General features: G+C 37.5%; 1 protein-coding gene across 1 annotated transcript in view; it reads left to right on the top strand.

Moving 5' to 3' along the window:
• LOC133629697 (sorting nexin-16-like) overlaps positions 1–12,522 on the top strand; it is a 53,571-nt gene that overhangs the window by 16,734 nt on the left and 24,315 nt on the right. Inside the window, exons 6-7 of the mRNA XM_062020601.1 lie at positions 291–427; positions 9,469–9,561. Coding sequence (XP_061876585.1) covers positions 291–427; positions 9,469–9,561 — 230 coding nt within the window. The remainder of the gene's footprint in view (positions 1–290; positions 428–9,468; positions 9,562–12,522) is intronic.

Raw genomic sequence — 12,522 nt, 5'->3', positions numbered from 1 at the left:
TTAGCAACAATGGATGTATTTACGCATGGAAAATTGAACCCAAAAAAGCTAACATTGGTATGAAATATTGCACAACATATGATTACATAACTTTTACAATGGAAATAGAAATCTACAGAAACAAATTCATTTTTCATGCATTTATTTGCTATATTTATCTGCCAGTCCATGAAAATAATGCCTATAATAAAAGGTTGGGGACCCCTTCTATATATGAAGTAAAACATCTCTATTGGTCCTAAATGTTTGAATGTCAGCGTTTGTTTTTGTCCTTTTGTTGCACTGTGAAGGCTTTCTGCGAGACTCTGGAAGAAAGCAACTACCGTCTACAGAAAGAACTTCTGGAGAAGCAAAAAGAGATCGCCTCACTCAGGCGGAGTCTTGTGGAGAAAGAGCAAGCCATTCTGCTCCTGGAAAAACACATCAAGTCAGTGTAAAAATGTCTTTGCACACATGACACATACTTTTTCTTTGATGGTGTAGTATTAATGTTGGACTATAACATTTTAGAAAAATTGTTTTCGATAAATTCACGGACTAACTGGAGCCAGCTCGCTAGCTTAAATGCTATCATGAAAACATTGTTAATGTCTGTATTCTGTTTTTATTTACCAATTACACAACGTGACAACTTCACTGCTTTTGGCTTTTGTAGATAAAAAGGGGAAAATAAGAGACTCTAAATTAGAGGTCCTTAAAGTAGCAGTAGAGTGTAAAAACAAGTTGACTTTATACACTTAATTGTGTTTCATTGTATCCTTTAAACTATATCCTGTTGTATTTACCATCCACAATGTATGTAAAAATACCGTTTAAACATCACAAAACGCCACAAATTGAGTCAGACATTTTGAATATTCCGCTCCAAACGTCTTAGGTAATATCTGTAGATTAATGTCTCTAGATCAGTGGTCCCCAACCTTTTTGTAGCTGAAAATTTGTCCCACGGACCGGTGGGGGGGGGGGTATTGAATTTTTTTTTTTTTTTTTTTTTTTTTACATAAATAAATACAATCATGTGTGCTGCAGACTGTATTGATCTATATTGATATGTAATGTATATATTGTGTTTTTTATGTTGATTTCATTAAAAAAAAAATATATATATATATATTTTTTAATTTTTTTATTTCTTGTGCGGCCCGGTACCAATTGGTCCGCGGCCCGGTGGTTGGGGACCACTGCGTAGAGTAACACTTCTGCTCTCTGACCATATTATTAGATCAGTCATTCTGGAAATATACAAAAAGTTGAAAGAGACGTGCTGTTTATTATTCACAATACTTATGTATGACATTAAACACAATTTTCTTGTTTTCCTATATTTTTTTATACTTATATATATACATATATATATGTATGTATATATATATATATATACATATATATATATATATATATATATATATATATATATATATATATATGTATGTAATATAATTAAATAAACATCTAAATACATTTGATATTGAAATCACTACACTAACTTCAGTTGTTTTATTATTTCTTACAACTGTGTGATCTGTGGTCACGGTTACAAAAATGTTTTTACATGTAATCTGCGATCGCAAGGCTTTAAGTCTGCATATTAATTTCATACAAAATTGAAGAGGCAAGTTTTCCAAACATAAAAATATAGTGCAAATTGCAGTAAGTCCATATTTTCGAGGGGAATTGCCAATATGCACACACACACACAGACACACAAATAAACACATTATTTTTTGCCACACAGCAGAGCGTTGATTGTGACGTAACAATCATTTGTACCAAATTAATGCTTCAGTTGGCTATGATTAAAGCAAGCTATCACAGACTATACCTACTCAGTGGTCTAGTGGTTAGAGCATGGGTGTCAAACTCTGGCCCGCCGTGTAATTTCACTTTGCCCGTAAGGCGATATTAAAGGCCTACTGAAATGAATTTTTTTATTTAAACGGGGATAGCAGATCTATTCTATGTGTCATACTTGATCATTTCGCGATATTGCCATATTTTTGCTGAAAGGATTTAGTATAGAACAACGACGATAAAGATTGCAACTTTTGGTATCTGATAAAAAAAAGGCTTGCCCCTACCGGAAATAGCGTGACGTAGTCAGTTGAACATACACGCAAAGTTCCCTATTGTTTACAATGATGGCCGCATGAAGTGAGAGAGATTCGGACCGAGAAAGCGACAATTTCCCCATTAATTTGAGCGAGGATGAAAGATTTGTGGATGAGTAAAGTGCAAGTGAAGGACTAGTGGGGAGTTGAAGCTATTCAGATAGGGAAGATGCTGTGAGAGCCGGGGGTGACCTGATATTCAGCTGGGAATGACTACAACAGTAAATAAACACAAGACATATATATACTCTATTAGCCACAACACAACCAGGCTTATATTTAATATGCCACAAATTAATCCTGCATAAAAACACCTACGTGTTTGTTATGCTAGCTCCTAGCGCCTCTGCTAGCTCCTAGCTCCATAGAACACGCCAATACAATTCAAACACCTGATCAACACACACAATCACTCAGCCCAAAAGACCGTTCACCTAACCCAAGGTGCATAAAGCTTATATATTTACCCAAAGTTACGTACGTGACGCGCACGTACGGTCAAGCGATCAAATGTTTAGAAGCCAAAGCTGCATACTCACGGTAGCACGTCTGCGTCTTTGTCATCCAAATCAAAGTAATCCTGGTAAGAGTCTGTGTTGTCCCAGTTCTCTACAGGCGTCTGTGTATCGAAGTCAAAAGTCCTCCTGGTTAGAGTCTCTGTTATCCGAGTTCTTCCATCTTGACTGCATCTTTCGGGAATGTAAACAAAGAAGCGCGGGCTGTGTACGTGTTGCTGCTGACTTCCCTCGCAAAGTAGACGCTTCGCACCGAAAACTTTCTTCTTTGCTTGCTCAGCTTCTTTCTCCATAATGCAATGAACATAATTGCAACAGATTCACCAACACAGATGTCCAGAATACACCCAGAATGAGATGAAAACAGCTATTTCGTATCGGCTTCAATGTGGAAGGCATACCTGTGTTCCCTGGGCTACCTCACGCGCATACGTCATCCTCAGAGGCGTTTCCAACCGGAAGTTTAGCGGCAAATTTAAAATGTCACTTTATAAGTTAACCCGGCCGTATTGGCATGTGTTGCAATGTTAAGATTTCATCATTGATATATAAACTATCAGACTGCGTGGTCGCTAGTAGTGGCTTTCAGTAGGCCTTGAAATTAACACTAGAGCTGGCCTGCCGATTATATACAGCGGCGGTACACCGCTAATTCTCATACTTGCCAAACCTCCCGGGAGACTCCCAAATTTCAGTGACCCTCCCGAGAATTGTAACGTCCTTTTTTCGTCCAGTCCAACGAGTGCTGGCCCAGTTACATAATATGTGCGGCTTTGGCACGCACACAGAAGTGAATGCAAAGCATACTTGAACTTCAGCGATACACGTTACACTGAGGGTGCCAGTAGAAAAACCTTTAACATTGTTAGAAATATACGCCACACCGTGAATCCACACCAAACAAGAATGATGGGTTACAGCAGGGGTCACCAACCTTTTTGAAAGCAAGAGCTACTTCTTGGGTAGTGATTAATGCGAAGGGCTACCAGTTTGATACACACTTAAATAAATTGCCAAAAATAGCCAATTTGCTCATTTTACCTTTAACTCTATGTTATTATTAATAATTAATGATATTTACACTTAATTGAATGGTTTAAAAGAGGAGAAAACACGAAAAAAATGACAATTACATTTTGAAACATAGTTTATCTTCAATTTCGACTCTTTAAAATTCAAAATTCAACAGAAAAAAAGAAGAGAAAAACTGCTAATTCGAATCTTTTCGAAAAAATTAAAAAAAGAATTTATCGAACATCATTAGTAATTTTTCCTGATTAAGATTAATTTTAGAATTTTGATGACATGTTTTAAATAGGTTGAAATCCACTCTGCACTTTGTTAGAATATATAACAAATTGGACCAAGCTATATTTCTAACAAAGACAAATCATTATTTCTTCTAGATTTTCCAGAACAAAAATTTTAAAAGAAATCCAAAAGACTTTGAAATAAGATTTAAATTTGATTCTACAGATTTTCTAGACTTGCCAGAATACTTTTTTTGAATTTTAATCATAATAAGTCTGAAGAAATATTTCACAAATATTCTTCGTTGAAAAAACAGAAGCTAAAATGAAGAATTAAATTAAAATGTATTTATTATTCTTTACAATAAAAAAAATACATTTACTTGAACATTGATTTAAATTGTCAGGAAAGAAGAGGAAGGAATTTAAAAGGTAAAAAGGTATATGTGTTTAAAAATCCTAAAATCATTTTTAAGGTTGTATTTTTTCTCTAAAATTGTCTTTCTGAAAGTTATAAGAAGCAAAGTAAAAAAATTAATGAATTTATTCAAACAAGTGAAGACCAAGTCTTTAAAATATTTTCTTGGATTTTCAAATTCTATTTGAGTTTTGTCTCTCTTAGAATTAAAAATGTCGAGCAAAGCGAGATCAGCTTGCTAGTAAATAAATACAATTTAAAAAATAGAGGCAGCTCACTGGTAAGTGCTGCTATTTGAGCTATTTTTAGAACAGGCCAGCGGGCTACTCATCTGGTCCTTACGGGCTACCTGGTGCCCGCGGGCACCGTGTTGGTGACCCCTGGGTTAGAGTGTCCCCCCTGAGATGGGTAGGTTGTGAGTTCAAACCCCGGCCGAGTCATACCAAAGACTATAAAAATGGGAGCCATTACCTCCCTGCTTGGCACTCAGCATCAAGGGTTGGAATCGGGGGTTAAATCACCAAATAATGATTCCCGGGCGCAGCCACCGCTGCTGCCTACTGCTCCCCTCACCTCCCAGGAGAGGGGAGGTGATGGGTCAAATGCAGATGATACATTTACAGCATGAGACTTTAAACTGTTTTTAACTTTTAACTTTTTTAACTGTTTTTAACTTTTAACTGCTTTTTATCAACAAATTGTTCTTAGGGTAATTTTGTATTTGCTTTTTTAATGTGTATTTTACTTCTGTTTTTAAATTTTATTTTTTAGTCTGTCCTTTGCCTTTATTTCTTTGTGGTGTACAGCTCTTTGTTTTTCAACTGTGGTTGTTTTTAAAGGGCTTTATAAATAAAGTTGGTATGGTATGGTATGGTATTTCACCACAATGTGACAATCATTGGTACTTTAACTTTATACAACAACACATAACTTCTACAACTTCAACAAAGACCGTGACGACAATGCAATATGAAATATAAAGGATAAAACATTAAATATCAAGAATATGGGAAAGTTCGACTCCTACGCTGAGACCTCTTTAAAGTTTTGTAATCAATCAGAAATATCGAGTAGCTAAAATGCACCAAACATGGGGAAGTGTGGAGAAAGTGTTTTGCATAAATTACCCATCATGCACTGTAAGGGATTTATAAACGTGTAATTTGTGTAAAAATCAAATGTGTGGTCATTGACCGTCGATCTTACCTTTGTCCACCAGAGGGCGGTGTTGATTCCCAAATAGCCGTCATTAGAGACTGTGTGCAGTAAATTGCATCCTGCGGTTTAGTCTTCTTGTTAAACTTGTCATGCACTTGGACCACCCTGGTTTAGACTAACATGACCCTACAAAGCCTACAGTGAGGACATGACATCAACATGTCATGTGTCTAACATGTCATGACATCAACATGAACTCACATTACATGTGACTTCATGTTGATGTCATGACATGAACTCACATCACGTGTGACTTTGTGTTGATGTCATGACATGAACTCACATCACATGTGACTTCATGTTAATGTCATGACATGAACTCACATCACATGTGACTTCATGTTAATGTCATGACATGAACTCACATCACGTGTGACTTCGTGTTAATGTCATGACATGAACTCACATTACATGTGACTTCGTGTTAATGTCATGACATGAACTCACATTACATGTGACTTCATGTTAATGTCATGACATGAACTCACATCACATGTGACTTCATGTTAATGTCATGACATGAACTCACATCACATGTGACTTCATGTTAATGTCATGACATGAACTCACATCACATGTGACTTCATGTTAATGTCATGACATGAACTCACATCACACGTGACTTCATGTTAATGTCATGACATGAACTCACTTTACATGTGACTTCATGTTAATGTCATGACATGAACTCACATCACATGTGATGTGAGTTCATGTCATGACATGAACTCACATCACATGTGACTTCATGTTAATGTCATGACATGAACTCACATCACATGTGACTTCGTGTTAATGTCATGACATGAACTCACATCACATGTGACTTCGTGTTAATGTCATGACATGAACTCACATTACATGTGACTTCGTGTTAATGTCATGACATGAACTCACATCACATGTGACTTCATGTTAATGTCATGACATGAACTCACATTACATGTGACTTCATGTTAATGTCATGACATGAACTCACATTACATGTGACTTCATGTTGATGTCATGACATGAACTCACATCACGTGTGACTTCGTGTTAATGTCATGACATGAACTCACATTACATGTGACTTCGTGTTAATGTCATGACATGAACTCACATTACATGTGACTTCATGTTAATGTCATGACATGAACTCACATCACATGTGACTTCATGTTAATGTCATGACATGAACTCACATCACATGTGACTTCATGTTAATGTCATGACATGAACTCACATCACATGTGACTTCATGTTAATGTCATGACATGAACTCACATCACACGTGACTTCATGTTAATGTCATGACATGAACTCACTTTACATGTGACTTCATGTTAATGTCATGACATGAACTCACATCACATGTGATGTGAGTTCATGTCATGACATGAACTCACATCACATGTGACTTCATGTTAATGTCATGACATGAACTCACATCACATGTGACTTCGTGTTAATGTCATGACATGAACTCACATCACATGTGACTTCGTGTTAATGTCATGACATGAACTCACATTACATGTGACTTCGTGTTAATGTCATGACATGAACTCACATCACATGTGACTTCATGTTAATGTCATGACATGAACTCACATTACATGTGACTTCATGTTAATGTCATGACATGAACTCACATTACATGTGACTTCATGTTAATGTCATGACATGAACTCACATTACATGTGACTTCATGTTAATGTCATGACATGAACTCACATTACATGTGACTTCATGTTAATGTCATGACATGAACTCACATCACATGTGACTTCATGTTAATGTCATGACATGAACTCACATTACATGTGACTTCATGTTAATGTCATGACATGAACTCACATCACATGTGACTTCATGTTAATGTCATGACATGAACTCACTTTACATGTGACTTCATGTTAATGTCATGACATGAACTCACATCACATGTGACTTCATGGTAATGTCATGACATGAACTCACATCACATGTGACTTCATGTTAATGTCATGACATGAACTCACATTACATGTGACTTCATGTTAATGTCATGACATGAACTCACATCACATGTGACTTCATGTTAATGTCATGACATGAAGTCACATCACATGTGACTTCATGTCCTTTGTGTTCTTTGATATTTCCCTCTCACACACGTTTATGTGTGCTATGGCTCTATGGTCTTAGTGTGGACCCTCTCCAGGAGGTCAGGCTTAGACTGAATTTTTTCTTTTCTCACCCCCAAACCCTCCACCTCCCCAAGCGTTTACCTGTTTCTCACCTTTTTTGGAAGGGGCGCCGGAAGTTGTCAGACCCGTCATTGATCCTATTCTGTCTCCCCGTAATGTTTGATCCCGTTCTGTCTCCATGTAATGTTTGATCCTGTTCTGTTTCCCCGTAATGTTTGATCCTGTTCTGATTCCCCGTAATGTTTGATCCTGTTCTGTCTCCCCGTAATAGAGATAGATAGATAGATAGATAGTACTTTATTGATTCCTTCAGGAGAGTTCCCTCAGGAAAATTTAAATGTTTGATCCTGTTCTGTCTCCCCTGTAATGTTTAAACCTGTTCCGTCTCACTGTAATGTTTGATCCTGTTCTGTCTCCCTGTAATGTTTGATCCTGTTCTGTCTCCCCGTAATGTTTGATCCTGTTCTGTCTCAATGTAATGTTTGATCCTGTTCTGTCTCCCTGTAATGTTTGATCCTGTTCTGTCTCCCCGTAATGATTGATCCTGTTCTGTCTCCCCGTAATGTTTGATCCTGTTCTGTCTCCCCTGTAATGTTTAAACCTGTTCCGTCTCACTGTAATGTTTGATCCTGTTCTGTCTCCCCGTAATGTTTGATCCTGTTCTGTCTCCCCGTAATGTTTGATCCGGTTCTGTTTCCCCGTAATGTTTGATCCTGTTCTGTCTCCCCGTAATGTTTGATCCTGTTCTGTTTCCCCGTAATGTTTGATCCTGTTCCGTCTCCCCGTAATGTTTGATCCTGTTCTGTCACCCCGTAATGTTTGATCCTGTTCTGTCTCCCCGTAATGTTTGATCCTGTTCTGTCTCCCGGTGATGTTTGATCCTGTTCTGTCTCCCCGTAATGCTTGATCCTGTTCTGTCTCCCCGTAATGCTTGATCCTGTTCTGTCTCCCCGTAATGTTTGATCCTGTTCTGTCTCCCCGGAATGTTTGATCCTGTTCTGTCTCCCCGGAATCCTTGATCCTGTTCTGTCTCCCCGTAGTGCTTGATCCTGTTCTGTCTCCCCGTAGTGCTTGATCCTGTTCTGTCTCCCCGTAATGTTTGATCCTGTTCTGTCTCCCCGTAATGTTTGATCCTGTTCTGTCTCCCCGTAATGTTTGATCCTGTTCTGTCTCCCCGTAATGTTTGATCCTGTTCTGTCTCCCCGTAATCCTTGATCCTGTTCTGTCTCCCCGTAGTGCTTGATCCTGTTCTGTCTCCCCGTAGTGTTTGATCCTGTTCTGTCTCCCCGTAATGTTTGATCCTGTTCTGTCTCCCCATAATGTTTGATCCTGTTCTGTCTCTCCGTAATGTTTGATCCTGTTCTGTCTCCCTGTAATGTTTGTGTGATCTTGAATAGGATTGTGATTAACACAGGAGCAACCTTTCTCTACCTTTTAGTTTGTTGTTTTAACATCTAACTATCTTATCTTTGACCAAAATCTCTTCTGGAACCATAAACATTGATTGATGTCCACAGGTAAAAACTGCAACTATGCAGCATTTTCACTCTGCTTTTAATTGACTTCTTGCTAGCAATACACCTGTTTGCCCAGCAGGTGCTTGAGTCTGAGCACATGACCTCCACACATGACATCACCAGCAATAGAACATTCCAGTTGGGATGACTTGGCAGCCCATTGAGACAGTTACTAATGTGCACTATACTGCTGATGAAATGCATGAGTGCTACAGGATGTGCCATGTTCACACCAGTGTTTGCTTCTGTCTGCATGTACCTGGGATGTCAGTGGTGAGGGTGTGGGCTCACGGTCTTCTGCTCAGGGCGTCGACGTGGAGTCACCTGCTGCAAAAGGTGATCAGGACGTCCCCAACAACAGCGGGTAAAGAAACATAACACACACACGAACTATTCTTTATGCAGCACAGAGCAATAAGATTGTTTTTTTTGGGTTCTTTGTAGAGATGTCCGATAATATCGGTCTGCCGATATTATCGGCCGATAAATGCGTTAAAATGTAATATCGGAAATTATCGGTATCGTTTTTTTTATTATCAGTATCGTTTTTTTTTGTTTGTTTGTTTGTTTTGTTTTTTAATTAAATCCACATAAAAAACACAAGATACACTTACAATTAGTGCACCAACCCAAAAAAACTCCTTCCCCCATTTACACTCATTCACACAAAAGGGTTGTTTCTTTCTGTTATTAATATTCTGCTTCCTACATTATATATCAATATATATCAATACAGTCTGCAAGGGATACAGTCCGTAAGCACACATGATTGTGCGTGCTGCTGCTCCACTAATAGTACTAACCTTTAACACTTAATTTTACAAATTTTCATTAATTACTAGTTTCTATGTAACTGTTTTTATATTGTTTTACTTTCTTTTTTATTCAAGAAAATGTTTTTAATTTATTTATCTTATTTTATTTGATTCATTTTTTTAAAAAGTACCTTATCTTCACCATACCTGGTTGTCCAAATTAGGCATAATAATGTGTTAATTCCACGACTGTATATATCGGTTGATATCGGTATCGGTTGGTATCGGTAATTAAAGAGTTGGACAATATCGGCATATCGGATATCGGCAAAAAGCCATTATCGGACATCCCTAGTTCTTTGTCAAGTTTCACTTTTGTAAATAGAACACAAAGTGAGAATCCTGTCTTTATACTCTTGATAGCGTTATAATGAGTACCGGTATTTTCTGGTGCCGGTTCCTAAATGGGTCATACATATTCTGGACAAATGATACGGCTAACCTTTGCTTTTTTAATCCAGCAGACTGTCGTAATTATGACACGCTGTCACTTTCACTTCAGGTGTCGCTGCTACGCATAAAAAAAAAAATCATCTTGGAATAATCACAAATAAGGAAGCAACACCACAAAAATGATTGTAACACAATTGTTTTCCTACTGAAAAGGCCCTGAAAGACACTAAGGACTTGGTGTAGGTTTAAAGTGAACACGCTTTACTCACCACAGGACAATATTAACAACTTGTGTAGGTTTAAAGTGAACACGCTTTACTCACCACATGACAATATTAACAACTTGTGTAGGTTTAAAGTGAACACACTTTACTCACCACAGGACAATATTAACAACAATACTGCTGAGGATTCTTTTATGTCTCAAATACATAAACTGCTACAATTGGTAATACCAGTCTACCACCCAGCCCTGCCTCCTGCCTCCTACCTATGGGAAATAATGAACATTTACAGAAATATACTCAATTGTTTCAATCAAACAATGTGACACGCATATTGTCTAAATTCACTTTCCGGAAAACATATTGCGATATTTATGGTATATCTACAGTACCCTATTTTTCGGAGTATAAGTCGCACCGGCCGAAAATGCATAATAAAGAAGGAACAAAACATATATAAGTCGCACTGGAGTATAAGTCGCATTTTTGGGGGAAATGTATTTGATAAAAGCCAACAGCAAGAATAGACATTTGAAAGGCAATTGAAAATGTCTAAAGAATAGTGAACAACAGGCTGAATAAGTGTACGTTATATGAGGCTAGGGATGATACTCGAAACCGGTTTTCCCGGTTGTTTGATAAGAAAAGAACCGAGTCCTCGGACTCGAATCCCTTTTTGAGAACCAGTACCCGTTATCGAGACCACTATAGTAAAGAAAAAGAGTTGGTTCTTTATTCGAATCCCTCGGAACGAATCCCGTCCCGACCAGAAATGCTCCGTGGGACATCACAAGAAATGACGTCACGTAGCTCAGTCATTAGGCGCAGATAGCGAAAGCAGGGAAAAAATGGACGGGAAAAAGCGCTCCAAGGTGTAATAAAGTTCAAAACAAAAGGTATAATCCAATGAATAACTTTACTGAGAGATTTGAGCAAACACATGACCAACACTTTTACGACCAACCGGAAACATAGCAACCAGGCTAGCAACACACCTCCTTTACGGCAGCTGTCGCAACGTTCTTAAAGCAACCGCAGCACATACATATATATACAACACTGCAGCACATACATATATATACAACATATCTCCCTTTTTTAACTTTTGTTTTTCTTTCCCTGTAAACGTTACAAAATCACACTGTATATGTGTTGTCTGTCTAATTATAAATAATGCAGACGAGGCGTGTTGGCTGACTTCTTGACGTTTACTTTCACAGCGTGCTCATAACCTCATTCTTAGCTGCCGGGTGACGACATGCAACACTTTTCGGGGCTACCGCGCATGCTCGTCACTCCCGTTGCATGCTGGGTAGTGTAGTTGTTATATTCCCTAGCTCATAACATCTTTCCCCCAATAAAGAAATAATGTTAACTCAATAAAGTGTATTTCTTTTTTTAGCTTTAACTTTTCATTTTTTAGCATTGTAACCACATTTGCAAACAACTTTTCTCTTCATAGAAATTTCTTTCAATAAAGAACTAAAGTGCAAAAATGTCACAGCATCATAACAAACAGTTATGTTCCAATAGCAGCAGAAGTGCACTTTTTGGAGAGCTGTATTATTTTCAGTTTTGTGCCCAAGGGACTGATTTTATTTAACACTATATTATTATTTATACACCTATAGTGATCACAGAGACAGCTTGTTTTTGTGTTACTGTATATATTTGTTTTTCTGAAAAATCCCACTTAATATACTTTGGGTAACAACAGTCAATATTTATATATTTTTATTTTTTTTTTGGGGGGGTAACAGTCAATATTTATTTATTTATTAGATTAAATTGTTTTCTTATATAATAAAAGTGAGCTTTTGTTAAACCAATTATTGTGTGTTTTTTCCATATACAACAACCTATCTGGACTCCATAAGAGAATCGATAAGGAAT

The sequence above is a fragment of the Entelurus aequoreus genome, linkage group LG15 (genome assembly GCF_033978785.1).
Source record: "Entelurus aequoreus isolate RoL-2023_Sb linkage group LG15, RoL_Eaeq_v1.1, whole genome shotgun sequence".
Lineage (NCBI taxonomy): Eukaryota > Metazoa > Chordata > Actinopteri > Syngnathiformes > Syngnathidae > Entelurus > Entelurus aequoreus.
This window is presented reverse-complemented; position numbering and strand designations above follow the sequence as displayed.